This window comes from Pundamilia nyererei, unplaced genomic scaffold (assembly GCF_000239375.1).
Source record: "Pundamilia nyererei isolate P.nyererei 1_Seehausen unplaced genomic scaffold, PunNye1.0 scaffold00223, whole genome shotgun sequence".
Lineage (NCBI taxonomy): Eukaryota > Metazoa > Chordata > Actinopteri > Cichliformes > Cichlidae > Pundamilia > Pundamilia nyererei.
The window spans coordinates 180,632-199,705 of record NW_005187624.1 but is presented as its reverse complement, the minus strand read 5'-3'; the positions used below and the strand labels follow the sequence as shown (position 1 = coordinate 199,705).

At 44.1% G+C, this 19,074-nt stretch overlaps 1 protein-coding gene across 1 annotated transcript; it reads left to right on the top strand.

Moving 5' to 3' along the window:
* The first annotated feature begins 15,548 nt into the window (after positions 1–15,548).
* Positions 15,549–18,413, top strand: nog2 (noggin 2). Its single transcript, XM_005748463.1, has one exon. The coding sequence runs from the start codon at positions 16,882–16,884 to the stop codon at positions 17,539–17,541; it is 660 nt and encodes a 219-aa protein (XP_005748520.1). The 5' UTR covers positions 15,549–16,881; the 3' UTR covers positions 17,542–18,413.
* Positions 18,414–19,074: the final 661 nt, after the last annotated feature.

Below are 19,074 nucleotides of genomic sequence, written 5' to 3'. Positions count from 1 at the left end.
TCTATCTATCTATCTATCTATCTATCTATCTATCTATCTATCTATCTAAACCTTAAAGCCCATCTGCATGGCAGTAAAATATGCATTTATACATGCACACTGATTAATCTTGTGTGTTTTCATACAGTGTATTAATATGTGCAGCTGAACCATGGTTGAATTCTGGCTGGCCAGGCTGCTTTCAGCAGGCTCAAATCACAGCACTCCCTTGCTAACGCCATGTGTTTTTTCAGCCCTTGAGCAAATAAAATGCTGCATGCTTTGCTGTCAACAGATCCTACAAACACTAATGTGGAGATGGACGCACAAACCCACACCGATGCACAACACACACAGAGCAAAGACTCAGGAATCTTGAGATGTGTAGATGTGTAACTGTGCATGTATGTGCATGTATGTAGCAGATTTACACCTATACACTATATTATGACAAATCCATACACACTTTCCCAAGCACTTTATTACACCTATATCGTGCTATAATTCACCCTTGCCAGCACGCTACGCCTTTAAGAGCAGCCCCTTACCGTTTATTGACAGTAACTTAAGAATTGTGCTGGAATTCTGACACCTCCTAATTTTAAACCTTCTGACTCCAGGAAGACACGAGCTAAATATAACCCCTGGCGTATATCTGAATAACTACAAAAAAACCCAAACATTCCAAAAACACCTTGAATAGTGCCTATTCATGCTCATAAAAGAGACTGAATGTGCAATGCGCTCAGCACAGGCCCAGTGACTCATCAAAATATAAGCATCCGCATGTGGCGATGTGAAGCTATGTATCTAGGGGGAATCATTTGATAGGTGATTTCATCAGCACTTTAGCTGGCACAGAAGTAGGACTCTGTTAAGCTTGTGTACTGGAAGTTGAAGAGTTCAAACAGCTAATTGCATGTGAGTCCCTGCTCCTGTTCTGTGCGGCTAAAGGAGGTCCACCTAAAAAACAGCATCCAGTGTATTTTGATGGTGTGCAGACTGTGGACTTTAATCTGCTCTGACTCTTAACCCATCCTGAGGTCGTTGGGGATTAAGCTTGGACTACACCTCAGCCTGACAACTACACATAAACACGCAGGCTTTACATGAAGTACAAGTGGGCGTACCAGTCCAACAAGTCAGTTAATTTCTCACTGTCTGCAAATGTGACATTGAATATATACAAAAGTGTCTGAGCTTGAAAATAATAGAAATTCTAACTGCAAGTATTTGAAATGCACGCTGCTGCACTGGCATCCGTCTTTCATCTTCATGTTCCTTTTCTACCCCGACTGATAAATGGTAAATGGTAAATGGCCGGCATTTGTATAGCGCTTTTCTAGTCCATGATCACCTGTTCCACCCTCCACCCCCACCCCTTTTCACCCTTTCCCTCATCCACAACCACCCCCTGCCATGCCCTGCCTACCACCAGCTGATTTCAGCCCGGCACTTACTGGCAGATCAGCAGTGGCATATATGCGTGTGCATGATGCCGTGTGTGTGTGTTTTTGTGTTGTGTATGCGTGCAGTGGGTGGGAAAAGTGAAGCCTACCACTACTGCATCATTCATTTCTCTCCCTCCCTCCCTCCCTCCCTCCCCAGGGCCCATAAACCTTTAAAGCACCTATAAAACACTTGGCGAGGCCTTTTTGAAGTTTTTATGAAGATCTGGCTTTATTGTTCCCAAGAGATGAGCCCCGCTCCGCTGGCGCCTCGGAGCTTTTTGGAAGTGCCAGTGAATTCGGGGGGGGGGGGGGGGCTGGGTGGTAGCAGAGGAGGGAGTCCCAGGAAAAGAAGGGCTGGGAACAGGGATGGGCATTGCGGAGCCTGCCCGCTGTGCATATGTGTGTGTGTGTGCTTGTGTGTCAGGGAGGCAGATGAGCTACACAGGCATTGTGAACAGCAGTGGTGACAACTTTATCTTGAGGTATTGAGTCGGGATAGATTTTAGATTTAAGACACATCAGATCAAACACGCATTAAGAAAGCTTTAATAAAAGCATGTGCGTGTGTGCATGTGTTGCAGCATGTGCGTGCCTGTGCATGGCAGACGATGGGGCCAGCAGGTTGCGTTCTTGTTGTTTGAAGTGGGGCTCTGTTGTTCTCATAGAGTTAAATGAATGGAGCCGGACCCCCCTCCATCTGTCTGATCCAGCGGCACCGGCCCTCCCTCCCAAATCCCTGCTCCGACGCCCGACGCACTGGCCCCCTCAAAGGAACAGTTGGCAAACGGACGGCCCATTAAACAGGCAAGGGCGACGGGCCCTCACCTCTAAGCAGCACTTGTACGAGCCGAAAGTGTGTCTGACAAAGGCAGAGATAGAGAGAGAGCGCAGGGAAAGGAGAGAATAGCAAAGAATTTGTGTGTGCACATTTTGTGTTTTTTTTAACCTCCGAAGTGTCACTGCAGGATTGCGTACGTGTGTGTGTGTGTGTGTGTGTGTGTGTGTGTGTGTGTGTGTGTGTGTGTGCGTGTGTGTGTCAGTCACAAGTCAGTGGCCATGACATTAGGCATGCAGGTGGCTTTGATTGAGCTCACTGCAGCTCTCGGTGTCACAAAGGTTTGTATTCTCTCCTTTTAACAAAGTCATGACAGGAGAATATCTTATTTTCTTGTTATGCTCTCAGACATCTGACTCCAATTCAGTTCTTTCTCTACAAAGAAAAAGTTGTAATTGTGTTAACACCGTTTTCAAGGAGCTTGAAATGATAAACAATTTCCCATATTAACCACGGATTGTAGATGGAATATGGATGTATCCACCACAAATGTCACTAACTTATTTTTAGGCTGAGCTGTCATCTGTATAGATACATCACACAGACACAAACATCCTAATTAGTGCTAATTAAAACACACATGCAGTTTCACTGACCCAAAACTGCAGCACAAACTCTGTGGACAGGCCAAACAAACAAACAAACAAACAAAAAAACAAAAAACACGTATTTTTTAGTTGAGTTCAGCAAAATTGTTCCAAATGGCACCAAAATCATGAGAAGTCCAGTTCAGTGATTACAGCTAGCTATTTTGTCTAATTTTGCTACTTTAAGCATAAATAACTGTAAGCCTTAATTATATTTTGAAGGAATGGATGGATGGCGTTTTTAACACTGGAGTCTATGGGACTGACTCATTTTTCAGAGCCAGTCTCAAGTGGACATTTAAGGAACTGCAGTTTTTTTTAGCACTTTGCTCAGATTCAGTTTTCAGTCCAGGAGACTGCTCATCAAGTAGTGGTTATTATTGCAATTACTTGGTCATTAACTAGTTAACTAGTTAATAATATGGCTACATTAAAGGAAAAAGGGTCACATCTTAATATAAAACTTCCGGTCACACGAGAAGAAGAAAAAAAGAAAATTCATTAAGCATTCACCCTCAGTCATTAACTGCACAGACCTGAAGCAATTTGTTTGTCTTCCAAGCGTTCGTCTCCCTGGGGAAAATAACAGCTTAGGTTTTCTCCGAGTTGCCAGAAGGTTGGTACGAGGAAAGCCAACACTGTGGACAGAAACAAAAAGAAATGCAGACACTGGTGAGAGCAGGAAGGGGCAGCAAAAGAATCTGTCAAGACGTATTCTGTGCTCCGTTCAAAACCCTATGTCTGGACCTGAAAGCAATATATTTCCTATCAGTCTTGGTTACTGAAAAAAGAAGGTCCGCAGAATTAAAGATATATCGAAAGGTATCTCAGAGTAAAAGAAAGAAAGAAAGAAAGAAAGAAAGAAAGAAAGAAAGAAAGAAAAAGTAAATATTAGGATTTAGAAGCAAGAACAATCCTTGAACTCTACAGTGAGTTAATCTTTGACTCTCCAAACATTTGTTCTGGTGGCACCCAATGACCCAAAAACTTACTAAAACTTTTTAGGTTGGCGTTCCTTTAATTTGTAGCCCGTTTGTGCATCCATATTGACCACCTCTCCAGCCGCCTTTGTGCAAAGGATGATGTCATGCTTTCTGAAAACACAGGGTGGGGGAGTGGTGGGTTGTCAAGGGGGTTTAGGGGGGGGATTCCTTTGGTCCTTTCAAGTTTGCGGGGGAGCATTGGGCTGCTGCAGGATAGACAGTATGAGGGCAAGAGGCTCAACGTTGCCACCCCTCTGATTCCACCCCACCCCAGCAAGCAGTCACATTAGGCACGCTCCGGCCATGCCATCAAAGGCCCAGCTCACACACTCACCAATGCGCTTGCATCTGTACGCACACACGCACACGAACGCATGCCTGCAAGCAGTTGCTTTTAAACTGCATGCACGGAGCCACAGACACAAGTCAAATGAGCATGTTCGCACTCGGCCTGAAACCGAACGCGTGCCTAAAAATAACAACACACATGTATATACGCACAAAAGACACACACACTCGCATACTAGCAGATCAAACATGCACACACTTCAATCATGCTTTCTCCCCACTCCCACCCCGGCTGTGTTATTGTTTTGAAAATATGATTGCGGTGACGGATGGGGTGGGGAGAGGAGAGGGCTCTGGCAAGGGGCGAGTGGCAGGGCCCCTCTATTGTCTCTGACCAGTGTGAGCCTGTGTCCATAGCTATAGAAACTGGGGCCACACTGGGAAGGCATGCTTTCATCTCCACCACAGGCTCACCGCTGGCAATAAGGGGTCAAATAAATCCCCCTGGATGCAGTGTGTATGCGTTTGGGAAGGGGGTTTGGAAAGGGGGGGGGGCGCAAATATGCACACACACACTCTGAAAATGTTTACCTGAGCTATCTGCCATTCACACTTAGACACATTGTGGTTTCTGGAGATGCGTCAACTTTAATTTTTGTGCTTGTGTGTGTGTGTGTGTGTTTCCCCCCCGCCTTCCACAGTGATTAAAGAATCGCATTTCAAAAGCATCAAAGAATCAGCATTTTTAGACATTTAAGCGGTTTCAAATGTTTCCACTGCAAACTGTCACTGACACGTTTTTTGATTCAGCGTTCAAAGGAATAAAATGACTTCCCGTGGAATGTCACCTCTGAGCACTTTCATCTCCTTTTTTGTCCGATGCCTGGCACGAAACCCTCGTCTCACCACAACAGAGGCAGCCTTGGGTTAATGCGCACTAACCACGCAGCACATGTAACACAGCATCACGATGTTGATCATTAGGATTTGCGATGTCTTGTGACATTCCTCGTCACTGACGCGGTTGCTGGAACACACAGACTGTACACGCAAACAAAGACACGCACAATTTACAGACGGCCTCTCCGACACGCTTCTTTGGGTGCTGTTATCAGTACGCTCACGCAAAAATAATAGAGCTGTGCGGCACGCACCTCCATCTCAGCTTCACTTCAAGGCCTGGTTGAGAACCAGAACCTTACATTAATGTCAACCGACCAAACATTAAACAAAAAGCTGATATTCACCTCTATTCCAGTCTATAATCTGTGCTATACATGTAAAACCAGCTCCGCAAATTTCCAACAAAAAACTAAAACCTCTCGGCCTAATGTTGGAACAAACAGTAGAAGCACATATGATTTGCAGATGACGCCTTCAAATTATCCAACATGACTTCACTTTCACATCTAAATAACCGACTTTTATTCAAGCAACCCTTAAAGTACAAATGTAGGCTGACTCCAAGAGAGCAGCAAGTTAGAAATGGCTGACAGTGACACCAACATGGACACTGTGTCAGGTAATAGTGACTGGAGCTGACCGATTGCTGGTTTCTTTGCCTTTCTAACATGCTCCAAGCAATAAGCAATGCAGTCCACAAAAATAAAAACCGTCAGTGCTCATTAAAAATAAATACAATTAATTTCTGATACGTGGACAGAGAAGCAGCATTGCTCTTATCACCTGTGTGAGCGAGGAGGAGAGGAGAAGACAGGAAAGGAGAGGTCAGCTGCACCACCACCACATGCCACAGACAGACTGACGATACTTCTACTGGGCTCCATGCCGGAGACCTGGCTGTAATTACACCACGCACGCACGCACACTCACACATACACACACATTCACGATGCACACGCTGTTAACAGACAGACGCTGAGAGGTGCCCGGCTCCTGAATTCTGTCTCGCTCTCTCTCTGTCTCATTACACTTTTACGTTCACAATTACATCCTCCATCGAACACCTTAACAGTCTCAGAATTATACTGGCAAGAAGCTTGAGAAAAGCAGCATTAGACAGATACCTGTGTGTTATATCAACTGCAAATTTAAAAACGTAGGTTGTTTCAAGTAGTGGATGAGCTGCAGGGCCTAGTATATGAAAAGTAAGGACTATTTTGAGGTACAAATCATGCAAACATAAAATAGTTCCACTTTAAGGTTAAGGAATTTAGTTAGTTTATAACTAAAGTTTGTAAAACTTAACTACAGCTTATAATCGTTTTTTTTTTTTAAAGGAAATGCTGGACAGGACTACTAAAGAATGGTACTTGGGTCGCTCAGGCCCAGTGTTTAACCGTTTTACTTGAACCCTGGTTTGTTTCTCCCCCTGGTGCGGTTCACTTGTGCAGATGTGAACACAGTAATCACACTAGGGTGCAGACCAGTAAACAACTGCACAGATACACTTTAAATGAGTTGGTCTTGGTCCTGTTTGTGATGAACTACAGAGTGGTTCACGTATGGTGTGAACCCTAAAAAACGTCCACGTATGTTTGTATTCTGGGATGCAGTAAGGTACTATGCAAAATTGTGCAAAGGTCTGTGCAGGCTAGCAACTTGCCGTGAAATGAATTCTCTGTGTTCTCCAGTAGTGCAGAACCCAGTACCTTATTCCTGTATTTACCTTTGTCACTCTCACCCCACACACATCTGACCAATGAGCGGACTAAACATTCTCACGTGGTTTGTAGTGGCAGGTTTTGGTTTGCTTGGAGTTCACTTGTATTTTTTTCTGTGTGAAAAGAAACCAAATCATGGAGAAAGGCTACAAGTTTACAAACTCATCAATTGATTCAAACCACAGTAAACGGAGTAAATTTTCCTTTCACGTTCCTCTGACATCTTTCTCTTTTGCTAACACATTGTTGCACTACAATAGGAGTAGCCTTTTTCACTCAAAATGTGTTTATACACCTCTTTGCATTTAATTATTAATTATTATTATATCTGGCTCTCTTCCACAGCCTGTCTTTTATCCTGTCTTCCTTCTCCAACCGGTTGCAGCAGATGGCTCCCTGAGCCTGGTTTGCTCGAGGTTTCTTCCTGTTAAAAGGGAGTTCTTCCTTCCCACTGTCACCAAAGCGCTTCCTCATAGGGGTCGTATGATTCTTGGGGTTTTCTCTGTTGTATTATTGTAGGGTTTATACAATATAAAGCTCCCTGATGTGACTGTTGTTGTGATTTGGTACTGTGTAAATAAAACTGAATTGAATTGAGTAGGTGTGAAAACGGCCATGTGGTTCCTACTTCCTGTAAAAGGGAACTTCCCACTGTTTCCAATTGCCTGAACGTTGAGGTTTCTTTCTATTATTATAGGGTCTTAACATTACTATATAAAATGAATTGACCTCTACGATAATATTTTATACTTCGATATTAAATTCCTGTAATACAAATGAATATTAGCACATGAATTACAAGGTATGAAGTCATTTGAATCTAATTCTCTGGAAAAAATAGACAGATGTGGCCTTCAACTCATCCCAAAGATGTTTACGGGTTTGAGATCAGCGCTCTGCACATGCCACGACGTTCTTCTTTGCCAAAATTGTTGAAGTCACTGTTTGCTGTGGCACTTTGAATTTAAGGGTGTCTTGATCTGGACATGTAATAAAGAGTAGACTTAAACAAGCATGACCTGTCATCAGGCCAAATTCAAGTTTAAGTAAGGTCAGCAAGGTTATTGGCACAACTGCGGTCCTGTTTGGCTATCAAGCAGACACCAGCACAGATCCATAGTATCCGTAGCTCTTTATGGATCTACTTTTTCTCCCTTTCTCTTTCCCTTCACGTCCCTCTGACTTGTGAAAGTTATTGGAGTGTAAATGCATTTAACAGCTTCTGCCTCCTGCTCAGTGTATGGAGGGAGATATCTTTTCTTCTGATTCCTCTTTCATAGTGAAACTAGTTTTAAGGTTAACTGAGCCAGAAAAGTGTGAATTGAAGAATTAAAGAACAAGAATCTCACACCATTTTTACACTAACTTCAGTTCTAGCATGTTGATATAGAAAGTTTTTCCTACCTAAAGTCGGCTTCATTGCGTCAGTTTTTTAAATGATTTTTGTGGGAATCTGCTGTCTGTAGCTACTCCTTCACTAATGTTTATTTCAGCGGGCAGTCAATTAGGAAAAGATTCTTATTTACAGTGAAAGGTGGGTGGGGTGGATCTTGAATCCTTGATTAAGACATTAAGAGTGTTTCGGCTTTAGCTCTAATGAGGTCGAAGTGAATTTTACTGATGTGCTGTTCTTCTACCACACCAGTTTAATATCTCATAACTCTGGCACTTCATTACTCTCACTTTTCATGCCTACCTGCCTCTCTCAAGCCTAATTCTGTTCCCCCCTAAGGTGACAGAAAAAGGGCAGACGCTCCTGTTTACACATGGCTCCAGGGGCTTGTGGCTGCTGATTAGCAAACCAGTGTGAGTCAACATTTGGTACATCTTTTGCACAAACGAGCTTACTGAGTGCACACTTGGGCTGTTGTCAGACACCATCCCTCTCCGTCCAGTTCCCAACCAAGCGGGCAACCCCCCAAGCAGAAGTGTTGCGCGCTCACACACCAGCGAGACATTTCCCAAAGCCTTCCCAGTCCTCCTGGCATCTGGGCAGGCCGTCACCCTTGTACCTTCCTGCGTGTTCCACAAGCACACTAGAGGACCAAAGGGCACCAGGATCCCAGCACTACCACTCGGAGAACTGCCCAAAAGAGAGCGGGTCATGACACCGATGCGCTCCGTCACGTCCGTGCAATGGGACGCCCTCACTCTGAAGCCCGTCACAGACTGGTGGAGACGCCATCGTAGAATTTCCCTCCCTTTGTTTTTGTTACCCAGTGCCAGTCCATGGAAGTATCTTGGCTCTAGACTCAACAGAACACACATGCTGCGGAGAGCGTCGGGCAAGGGAACATCTGTTGTGGTCAGTGGCTGTGGGCAAACTGTTTCATTTCGACAAGATGGCCTGTGGCAACACAATGGCTTAGTGGTCGGGAGAATGAACGAATTGCCAGTTACTTGTGGTCAGGGTTTACCTAAGTTGGACAGAGCTTCTGAAAGACATGTGGTTACATGAAATTACTCTTTAGTTAGTGATAAAAAAAAAAGGGGGTAATGGCACATTTTGAAACACAATTGTTTTTCAAAATGTAATCTTTTCAAGTGGGACAGCAGAATTTGAAATTGTTTTCATTTAAAGTCTTTATTCCATTGTAGTTGCTTCTCCATTTCTCTTCTCATGTAAATCGAGACCGTTAACAAGCATCCAGGGGGTGATCGATAGAGTGTGCCAACAACGATTTCACTGATGGAAAAGGAGATTAGAATAACAGATTAAAGCTTTAGCATTCACAGAGATTGAAAATACATTATTTAAGTGTCGAAACAAACTGTGCTGTACTACACTGTTGCGGCTCTCATATCTCTGCCATGACATCCGATTCACACACCACTTGACACACCATTGAGTCTTGACATTTCGTATATCCTACTTATTTTCCCCTCGCTTTCTTTATTCATCTCTCTGTCTTGCACTCTCTCTCTCTCTCTCAGCCTTTCCTTCTCTCCAGGCTGTTGGCGGCCGGCCAATGATGTCATCCTGCCATAGGGAAGACCAGGGGGAACGCCCTCCTGGCGTTTGGAATGCGCTGTTTTTTCCTGTTGTTTTCCGGAAGGTGGCGATCAATTTAATTCCGCCCTCATCACTCCCTGATCTGAGGGGGGCCGAGGAGGCAAGAAGGGAGGGTGGGACGGTGGGAGAGCCAGAGGAGGAGGAGGAGGATATGACAGAGGAAGGATGGGGGCACTCTTGGGGTTTTCCAAAAGGGGATGCATCAAATATAAAAGGAGACGGATAGATGAAGACCATGGGATGCTTCAAACTGTTGAGATCCTCTTTTTGTTTCAACTTTACACGATGTGAATACGGGTAATCACCCTGGAATTTTGTGAGGGCACGCCAAACCCAATTAAAAGCTGCCAGGCGTCATTACAGGAAAATAGCGATTCATGAAGAAAAATGGGAATGACTTACGGAAACCAACAATGCTTATTTCCAAGTGACCCAGCTAGGCCATTACAAACGCCGAAACAAGCACATAATAGTTAAATACATGTTTTTATTCACTGCTTAACTGCAGCTACTTTATAATAATAAAGTCTTTCTTGAAAGAGGTATTTTTTTAAAGTCATCTGTAGCAATAATACTCAAACTTTTCATGGATGGTGAAAACTCAGAGGTGGAGTTTGTAGGATTTGATGTAGATGTGAGGTCACCGAATTCAAACTATAGTAACCCTTCTCCATATAGATCTGAAGGGTTTGCTCTAAGCTAATAAAAACAGAATGATGATGATGATGAGTAATTATAAACTCAATAAAAAGCATAACTGTGAAAACACTATATTCAGTTATTGTGAACAGGTCCTTCATAGAAACTTAGCTTTTAATTTTTTTTAGCAGCATGAAACGTGTTGCTTAGAAGACCTTATGCCTCATTCACCCATTCATAAAAGCACTATTTCTATGCAGAAGTGCTCTCTAACATTTACAAATATTCATACTCCAATGGATGCATTGGAGATCAACTTGGGGTTAGTATCTTGCCCAAGGAGTTCTGGAGGCAGACTGGAGCAGGCAGAGGTTGAACCACCAACCTTCTGATTAGTAGATGCTGAGCTACAGCTGCCCCAACTGGGCGATCTCCTTATTTTCATTGTTGCGCCGAAACAAACACGTTTTCAGGTCGTGTGAAGAATGTTGGCAAGTTCTTTAAAGATTACACAGATGCCACACTGAGGTCCAGTGTTTTTTCTCTTATAATAAGCTGTTTTTTTTAAGTTACCATGACATTTGATCAAATCATTATGACTTGTAATCACAAATACTTTGGTCTATGACTACTTTAAAAACGAATGACATTATTATCAGACTGTGAATATGTGGCTGTTGGCTCCATTTACTATGTTGGTAAGAAAAAAGGAAGCTAAGTTCTTTATCAGGCCCAGCAGGGGGCGACTGCTCTATGTAATACTGCACAGAATATTCTCTCTTGATTTATGAGGTTGGTAAAAGTTCTGAGGTCTTTGATCAACTTGTGATCAGCTGCTGTCTTCAGAGGTGTTTTGTGTAAAGATGGCAATAAAATGGAAAAACTCGGTATCACACCAAAACGTGTAATAGACATGCAGGTCCACCGTGTCCATTTCATGCTTGCATTTCCAGAATATGAAATGGACATGCATGCAGAAGTTGCATTACCAGCAGGGGGGAGATAATATATTTAAAGCAAAAAAGTCGGTAGTATCCAAAAAACGCATGACTACATTCCAGGTTCCTTAATTGTCAGAAACAATTAAGCTGGGCAGCTAATATGCATGTCAATGTAAATATGTTAATAATCTTTGTAATAGACATGCCGGTGTCTATTACATGCTGTGCCATGACATCGGATTGAATGGAAATAAGACAGAGTTAATTTACTATCTGTACGCAGATAGCAGAGCGGTTGCAGCCTGTCAGAAGACAGGTTGCCTCCCACCAGGCGACCTGTGCAATCACCTTGAGATTGAACATGGTTGCTCAGAGGTCGAGGGTGTTGCACGCTCAACTAATCCGTGACAAATTGGTCACAACAGCTGCTTGTAATTGGTCACCAAATGTAAAAATATTTACGTTTGCGGCAACCTTGTCTCTTCCAAAGAAGCGGGATTCCACCAGCCAATGGGTGACATCACAGCATTGTGTTTGTTATTGCTGGAGCTTAATTTTTCCTCAATAGGAACACTGCATTCAACAAAGTAAAAGAAGATTCATTTTTCCAATTTCATTTCACTTTCCGATCATAGGATTGTTTTTTTAGGATTAGCTGTCAATACGACAGAAATGTGACTTCAGCTTTCAGGCCCCGTCCTTTGCATGTGCACCGCCATATGAAATCTTCATAAAAAGGAAAACTCAGGTATTGAACAGCTTCGGTAATGAGTGACTGAACACGTACAAAAACCTAAAGAAAAACATTCATATTCACAGTGCCTGTGCCACAGTAAAGTTTCCTGGCTTAGCTCAAGTTCTTCAGTCTCAGAGTTCAAAGTAGGCCCCGCAGTCACATCACAAAGCCAATGAGCTGTCTACGATATGATCACCATTAATCACAGCTTTTGATCACGCGTGGAGCAGCATTTTCTCCATCGCGACTGGAATGCCGTAATAGACACAAAGGATGCGGGGCCCTGCTCAGATTGACTTCAGACTGAACAACAGCGTGGCCCGGCGCTCTTTCAATAACAAGCCTTACACTTAGTTCAGCTTTCTTTTCTTCTCTTAGAGGAAAAGGGGGGAAAATATCACTTTGATGCTGTTTACTGGATATTTTTGCAAAAATAACTTTATGATGAATTTTAGGGGAGAGGGAAAAAATGTAGCAGAAGGGAGGGGGTGAGGGGGGGGGCTTCAAAAGTAGTGTTAACGGGAGACAGATTTTTGACATGCTTCCCAAGCCATCTGCTTTCAGTTAAAGCTCGGAGACAGAGTCGAATATGGGGGAGAAGGAAGAGGGGAGTAAGAAGATGACAGGGCAGCGGGGAATAAAGGGATATGCAATATTGACAAGCAATGGTGAAAGCTATGTATTTGCATTGTGAGCATTTCTGTGCATGCTGCTGCAAGGCAGGTCTCGCAAGTCTAAGGACATAATATGTCACATCAAGCACTTTTAAAATGACTTTCCAACACATTAGACGTTGTTCTAATCTCAACGTTTCTGCAAATATTTATCTGAAATACTGACAAATGCTTCTACTGATTTGACAGCTCAAAAAAACAAAATGTTCAGGCTCTGGTTGGTTCTGAAATCTGTCAGACTGCCAAAGTCCCATCAGAGAGTGTTCTGCTGTAGATGCACAACACAAAATGAATTATGAGACGTTCTCCGGGCATATCTTTTTATTTGATGGGGTGTGGCCTCTGGGATTTGTTCTATCTCTGCCACTCAAGCCACAGATAGCCACAGCAGCTTGCCAAATTCCATGACTTTCCTTAACTAATCTTCTGACAGGTAATATTTTGTCGTCTTAGTTTGTGAGTTTCTTATGTTTAGTCTCCCCCCTCTCTCTCCTCTCCAATCTGTCCATCTCCATCTACCCATCTGTGCCATTCTACCAGTCCTCAGTGGGCACAGTCGGCCAGTCTGGCCTGGGCTGCCCCTTGCTGTGCCCCTGCAGTGCATAAGCTCCTGTCTGGACTTTGGGTAAAGGCCTTTGTATGGAGCTGTAGGTGTGTTAGTGTGTGTAAGTGTTTGTGGTGAGCTATGTGTGGGAGTGTATGTCTGTATAGCATTCATAGCAGAAAAAGGAGAAGGGAGTCAAATCTATGCCTTAGGGCACCCCCGCTGCCCCAGCACCCCTTCACATGCGCCCTATTGAGGCCTAAGGGAGCGTGAACAATCACTGCACAACCAAAGGACTAAGTCCCCTTGTTATACAAGGCCAATTTTCAGCACCAGACCCCCTCCCCGCTCTCTCCTCCATAGTTTGACCCGCTCGTCAGAGGTTGACGGGCTTCGTTAAAGCGAGCCGGGGTCCTTTAACGCTGTTATTTAATTAGCAATTCCACAGCAAACTGTCATCCAGCACTAAAACTACCCTCTCACCCCCACCCTTACCCCATTGGTGAATCCATCTTCTTCATCACCACCACCCCTCTGCCATCTCCCCCACTCACCACCACCACACATGCTCAGCATCACCTCGACCCTTCCCCACTGTGTCCACTGGTCCCCTCCTCTCTTCTTTCCCTGTCTTTATCTCCAGTAATTAGCCAGTAAATGGGGGTTGACTCATTGATGGGTTTCTAGAGTATTTGGGCGTGGGACTCAGGAAGTGTTTCTCCCGGCATGGGGTTGCTCTCTCAGTCCAGCACACCAAGAGCTGTGGAGGAAGACAATGGGAATGGCCGGTACTACAGTAGCCGGCTCAGCCTCACTGTCCCTGCAGCCCACTGAGTTCTGTCTACACCGGCACCCTAATCATTAACCAGATTATGACTCTGTGTGTCTGGATAGATGTTAGGAGGGGGTCAGAGGGAATTTACTCACAGGATGCCAAAGACTGCTGGCAACTTTTTCCATCTGGTTAGACCTGGATAATGAAGTTGAAGAACTGTGCAAGACACTGAAATTACAGCACTTCTTGTGATAAAAATGATTCCATCTCACAACTGTGGAATTTTTTATATTATACTCTTAGTGAGTATGATTCCAGTTAACTACTTCATTTGCCCTCAGTGGAGTCTTTTAGAAGTTTGATTACAGAGCTGCTGAGCAATTTCACTTGAGCTGCACCCTAACTACGAGTGAACATTCTTTCCCCATGGACTCAAACATGAGTAGTCAAACTGTGAGGGCGAGTCTGGGGAGCCCCTGGCTTCATGTCCTCACCATGCTAGTTCACCGCCCTCTAGTGACTACTACAAAAGACAAGCACAATCACAGCCCATCCAGACTGCGTAGGTAAATGAAACCAAGAGTCAGGTTTAAATTCAGAGCAAGCGCGTGCTGATGGAGTTTGACCAGCTTTTGATGCAAAGTTTAATTTCAAAGCATGTTTACATTTTCTTTTTTTTTAAAGTCTATTAAAGTTTTGAAAATGTTTAAATGTTCATTGGAATGGAGATCGACTCCTGAATCAGTTTAGTGCGTCTACCGAACATGTTTAAGCGATTTGACTATCAATAAATTTCACTTGTTTGTGTAAGTTCTAATTTGGATTATGGGAAAATAAACATAGTTTAATAGTAAGAAGAAAAAAACGTTCTGTTGATTTTCCCCTAATGACTGCTTAGCATGGGAAAGGTACCGCTTAGTTATCCACGGCCATTTATAGCCCCTTAATTATGCGCCTATTTTGTGACCCCCGAGTTCAACGGGCCAATTCCTGTGTAGACCCAAATCCCGATGAACAAAGGTGGAATGTGATGCCCCTTTTCCGCAGACAAGCTACCAAACGTTTCCCATCATTTTCATGGTAAAGTTCACGAAACTCTTTTACACTTCAGCCGAGTATTGACAGCGCATTGAACCTATCAGTGCATCAGAGACACTCTGCTGATGAAAACCGCAGGAGAAGCAGCTGCTGTTATACTTACAGTGTGTAAGAAAGAGAGAGGGGTTAAAAAAATATCTTGTATTATCCTGTGTGTCTGGGAATATTGCTCTTAAATGCGATTAAAAAAAGGCTGGTGCTTTAGGACCCAGTTGATCCTCATTGTGGCTGATATTTTCCACGTTGTGAGGGGAGGGTTGGGGGGGGGCTGTCAATCATAGTGAAAGTGGCCAGGGTGGGCAGGCCCCTCTGACACTTTGTACCGTCGGAGGGGGATATTTAACTTGGGACTGAGCACCACTCGCTACAGACACACTCACACACAGTGTGCCTAAGCAAAGAAATGCTCCAGCGCCAAGTCTCTCACACTCCTGAAGTAGGAGCGACTTAGTAGCTGCTGTACCCAGTTATCAAAGGAGGAGAGAGGCTCCCTAAGGAATTGACCGCTTTCATAGACCGGGGAACAAAAAAGCAGATTATGGACTCTCTCGTCATGCACCGACATTGCGATTAGAAGATTTTTTCTTTTTGAAATTAATATTATTTGAATGTATTTATTATTATTTTTTATTTTGTTGCTGGTGTTGTGAAGATTCAGCGATGCCACACTGAGAGGATCTCTGACCCAACCACGTTTTCTGTCTTTACGCAGTTTGCATTTCACGTGCAGTGAGGCTGCATTTCGCTGGAAAGCTGTGTTTTCATCGTTCTTCTTCTACTTCTACTACTTACACGCAAAAGCCAGAGTTCTGTGGGAATATTACAAGCGAGACTTTTACATGTAAAACCGAGCTGCTCTGCGATTTGGAACATCCTCTGGGAAGATAAGCGGCTGTTGCGTCCTGAAAAAAAACTGAGATTGTGCCACACGGCTCCTCCAAGTTTTCTGTCATTTTCAGGGAAAGTGCGCATCGACGGGCTGGAATACCGCAGGAGACTGGCTGCAGAGACTACCCCACTCCCCGCCCCCCTCTCCTCGGTCCGTGGACTGTGCGCTCTGGGACCTTGTCAAACCCGAGAGCGCCAGGCGACGTTAAGAGAAGCCACGTTTCTAAAAGCCGTGCGTAAAAATAACATTGGCCAAGGCAGCCCTCGCTGCCGGGCGCGTGACATTTAAAACTTGGTGAAGTGCTCTTTTGTGCGCCCTTCTCTCCCGGGAGCTCCGGATCTATTCTGTCCCTTTCAGAAAACACTTCAGTCCATGCAGCTCTCGCCTCGGCCGCTGTCATCCAGTGCAGACAGTTTCGTCGTGGCTTCGAGTCCTCGGGGTAACCATGACAACCGAGAGAAACCCGAAGTGAATCTGAGGAGCGGGGTGAAGCAGGAGAGAGCGTGAATAGGCGCTCGAGTTTTCCCTTTTTTCTTTTCTTTTTTTTTGACTCAACTCTTTCTGCAGAGAGCGGGGTAGCCCGCTTCCATGCTGCACATTTGCATCAGCGGGTAAATTGCAAAGTTGAAGGAGCCCTAAAAAGCAAAGCACTCCGCTCCATGTCATTCAAACCCGACGTGGTCTATTAAAAGTATCGCCTTGCTGGTGACTGAACTTCTACTATTTATGAAGCCCCGGGCTGGTGACTCCACAGAACACAGTAACCGGGAAAAGAACTGAGTATTATTCACGCGAGAAGAGCCCGTGCGTTGAACAAGAGGAATTATGGGCTTCTCTCAAACGCTGTTCGTTTACGCGCTGGTTTGCGTTCACCTCGGAGTTTCCCAGCATTACCTTCGCCTCCGCCCTTCGCCCAGCGATCACTTCCGCCCTTCGCCCAGCGATCACCTCCCCGTGCCCGACCTGAAGGAGGACCCGGACCCGGAGTACGACCCCCGGGAGCAGGACTTGGTCGAGAGGACTCTGAGGAAAAGACTCGGCAGTAACTTTGACCCCAATTTCATGTCCATCAGCCCCCCCATGCTGGTGAACTTCTCCGCGCCAGATAACCAGGTGAAGCTGCAGGGGCCCATGCCCAACGATATTAAAAAGCTGGACCTCACAGAGACCCCCTATGGAAAGCGGCTAAGAGTGGGCAAGAAAGCCCGTAGGAAATTCCTGCAGTGGCTGTGGACCTATACGCACTGCCCGGTTGTGTACACCTGGAAAGATTTGGGTGTGAGGTTCTGGCCACGTTACATGAAAGAGGGAAACTGTTTCTCTGAGCGCTCGTGCTCCTTCCCCGAGGGGATGTCTTGCAAACCCGTCAAGTCAATCACCAAGGTTTTCCTCCGGTGGTATTGTCAAGGCTTTCTAAAACAGAAATACTGTACGTGGATACAGGTGCAATACCCAGTCATCTCAGAGTGCAAGTGTTCGTGCTGATTCTCTCTAAGGAAGGAAGTAGTAGTAGTGGTGGTGGTGGCGGCGGTGGTGGTGGTCGACGGGGGAGTGGACTGGAAATACGGTTTCTATTGCACTGTTAACTCTCTACAGAGGTGGGCACCATAGCAAATCTATTTTTTTATATAGCATTTTAAGTGAAATACCAACATTGTACATATTTAAGAAAAATGCAGCTATTTTTTCTAATTGAACCAGGACCATATTTTATTCTCAACCCTGACATTTTTTTTCGGAGGGGAACACGAGCACTTCGTGAGGAAGGAGCATTTTGTTTTGTTGATATTTTTAAGAGACATTGAAAATGGATTGCATATGCTACACTTCTCCAAGAGGTGACCTTTTTCTTCTTCTTCTTCAACTGAACATTGATGCTGACTGTTATTTCACTGCGATGCTGCCTAGAGTTTTTGTATATTAATATCAATAATAATTAAATTGTAAAAAAAGAAGAAGAAAAGTTGAGGTTAAAGATATATATAAAGGCGTGAACTCAGCTTTTTTTTGGAATACATAGTATTGTAGGAATAAACAAATCTGTACGTTTTATTTATTATTTTAACGATTTGTGAGTATAGAGCATAAGGACAGAGAATAGCAGAGTATACCAGAATAAAAAAATATGGGAGATGTCTACTTGAATATTTCTAAAAATGACAAAAAAATAAATAAATAAATACAAAAAACCCAACATATCAGTGTACATGTTATGGTTACACGTTTTAGCAATAAAGTCCATCTTTTCAACATGTGTTAGTGTCAACCCATGCTTACACCACTGTGTATATCCAAAGGGGCGTGTACACTGTAAAAACAAAAAGCTATCTAAAAATGTCTCATTAAGCTGTAAAAATCTTTCCTTGCCACAGAGATACTTTTCACTGGTTTCCATTCGGGGTGACTGAAGAGATTTCACATATCAGAGCGATGACGCTGAAGTATTCTTGCAATATTCGTGTGTTTTTCAACCGGAAACCCCTGAAACTGTACCTCGCTTTATTAAAATAATAAAGGGTGAAAAGACTTTTGCAAATGATATATTTTTTTTACAGTGTAGACGGCTGGGCTCCGAAGTGGAGTGGAGTTACAAACTACTATAAAGTTTCGGTGACTTTGTGTGGACTGTCTGACGCTCCACGCCGTCACAGCGATTTTAGAAAAGGCTGATTTACTACGCTGCTTAATGCGCAACGCATACCTCAAGCGCCTCCACAGACCTGGCATTCATTTGTCTCAACCGGAGAGCGCGCGAGAGAGAGGGAGAGCGAGGGGGAGAGGCCACGCACACGCATTCATCTCCAACTCGCTCATGCACTTCGAGGTGTTAACATAATGGCTAAAATATGATTCAGACTTTTCAAACAGTGTCAGATGATGAAATCGCAAGAGCAGACGCGCAAAGCCTCCAGTGTCTGGGGTCTCTCTGTGTTTTTTACTCTGGAAGCTCCACACAAGTTCCAATGAGGTATTTGTATAGAGGTGGACTGGAGCAGACAGGCGCCTATTCAAGTCTGA

What these genes read in the sequence shown, in the direction of transcription:
- nog2 (XM_005748463.1), top strand. Translation starts at nt 16,882, where the DNA reads ATGGGCTTCTCTCAAACGCTGTTCGTTTACGCGCTGGTTTGCGTTCAC.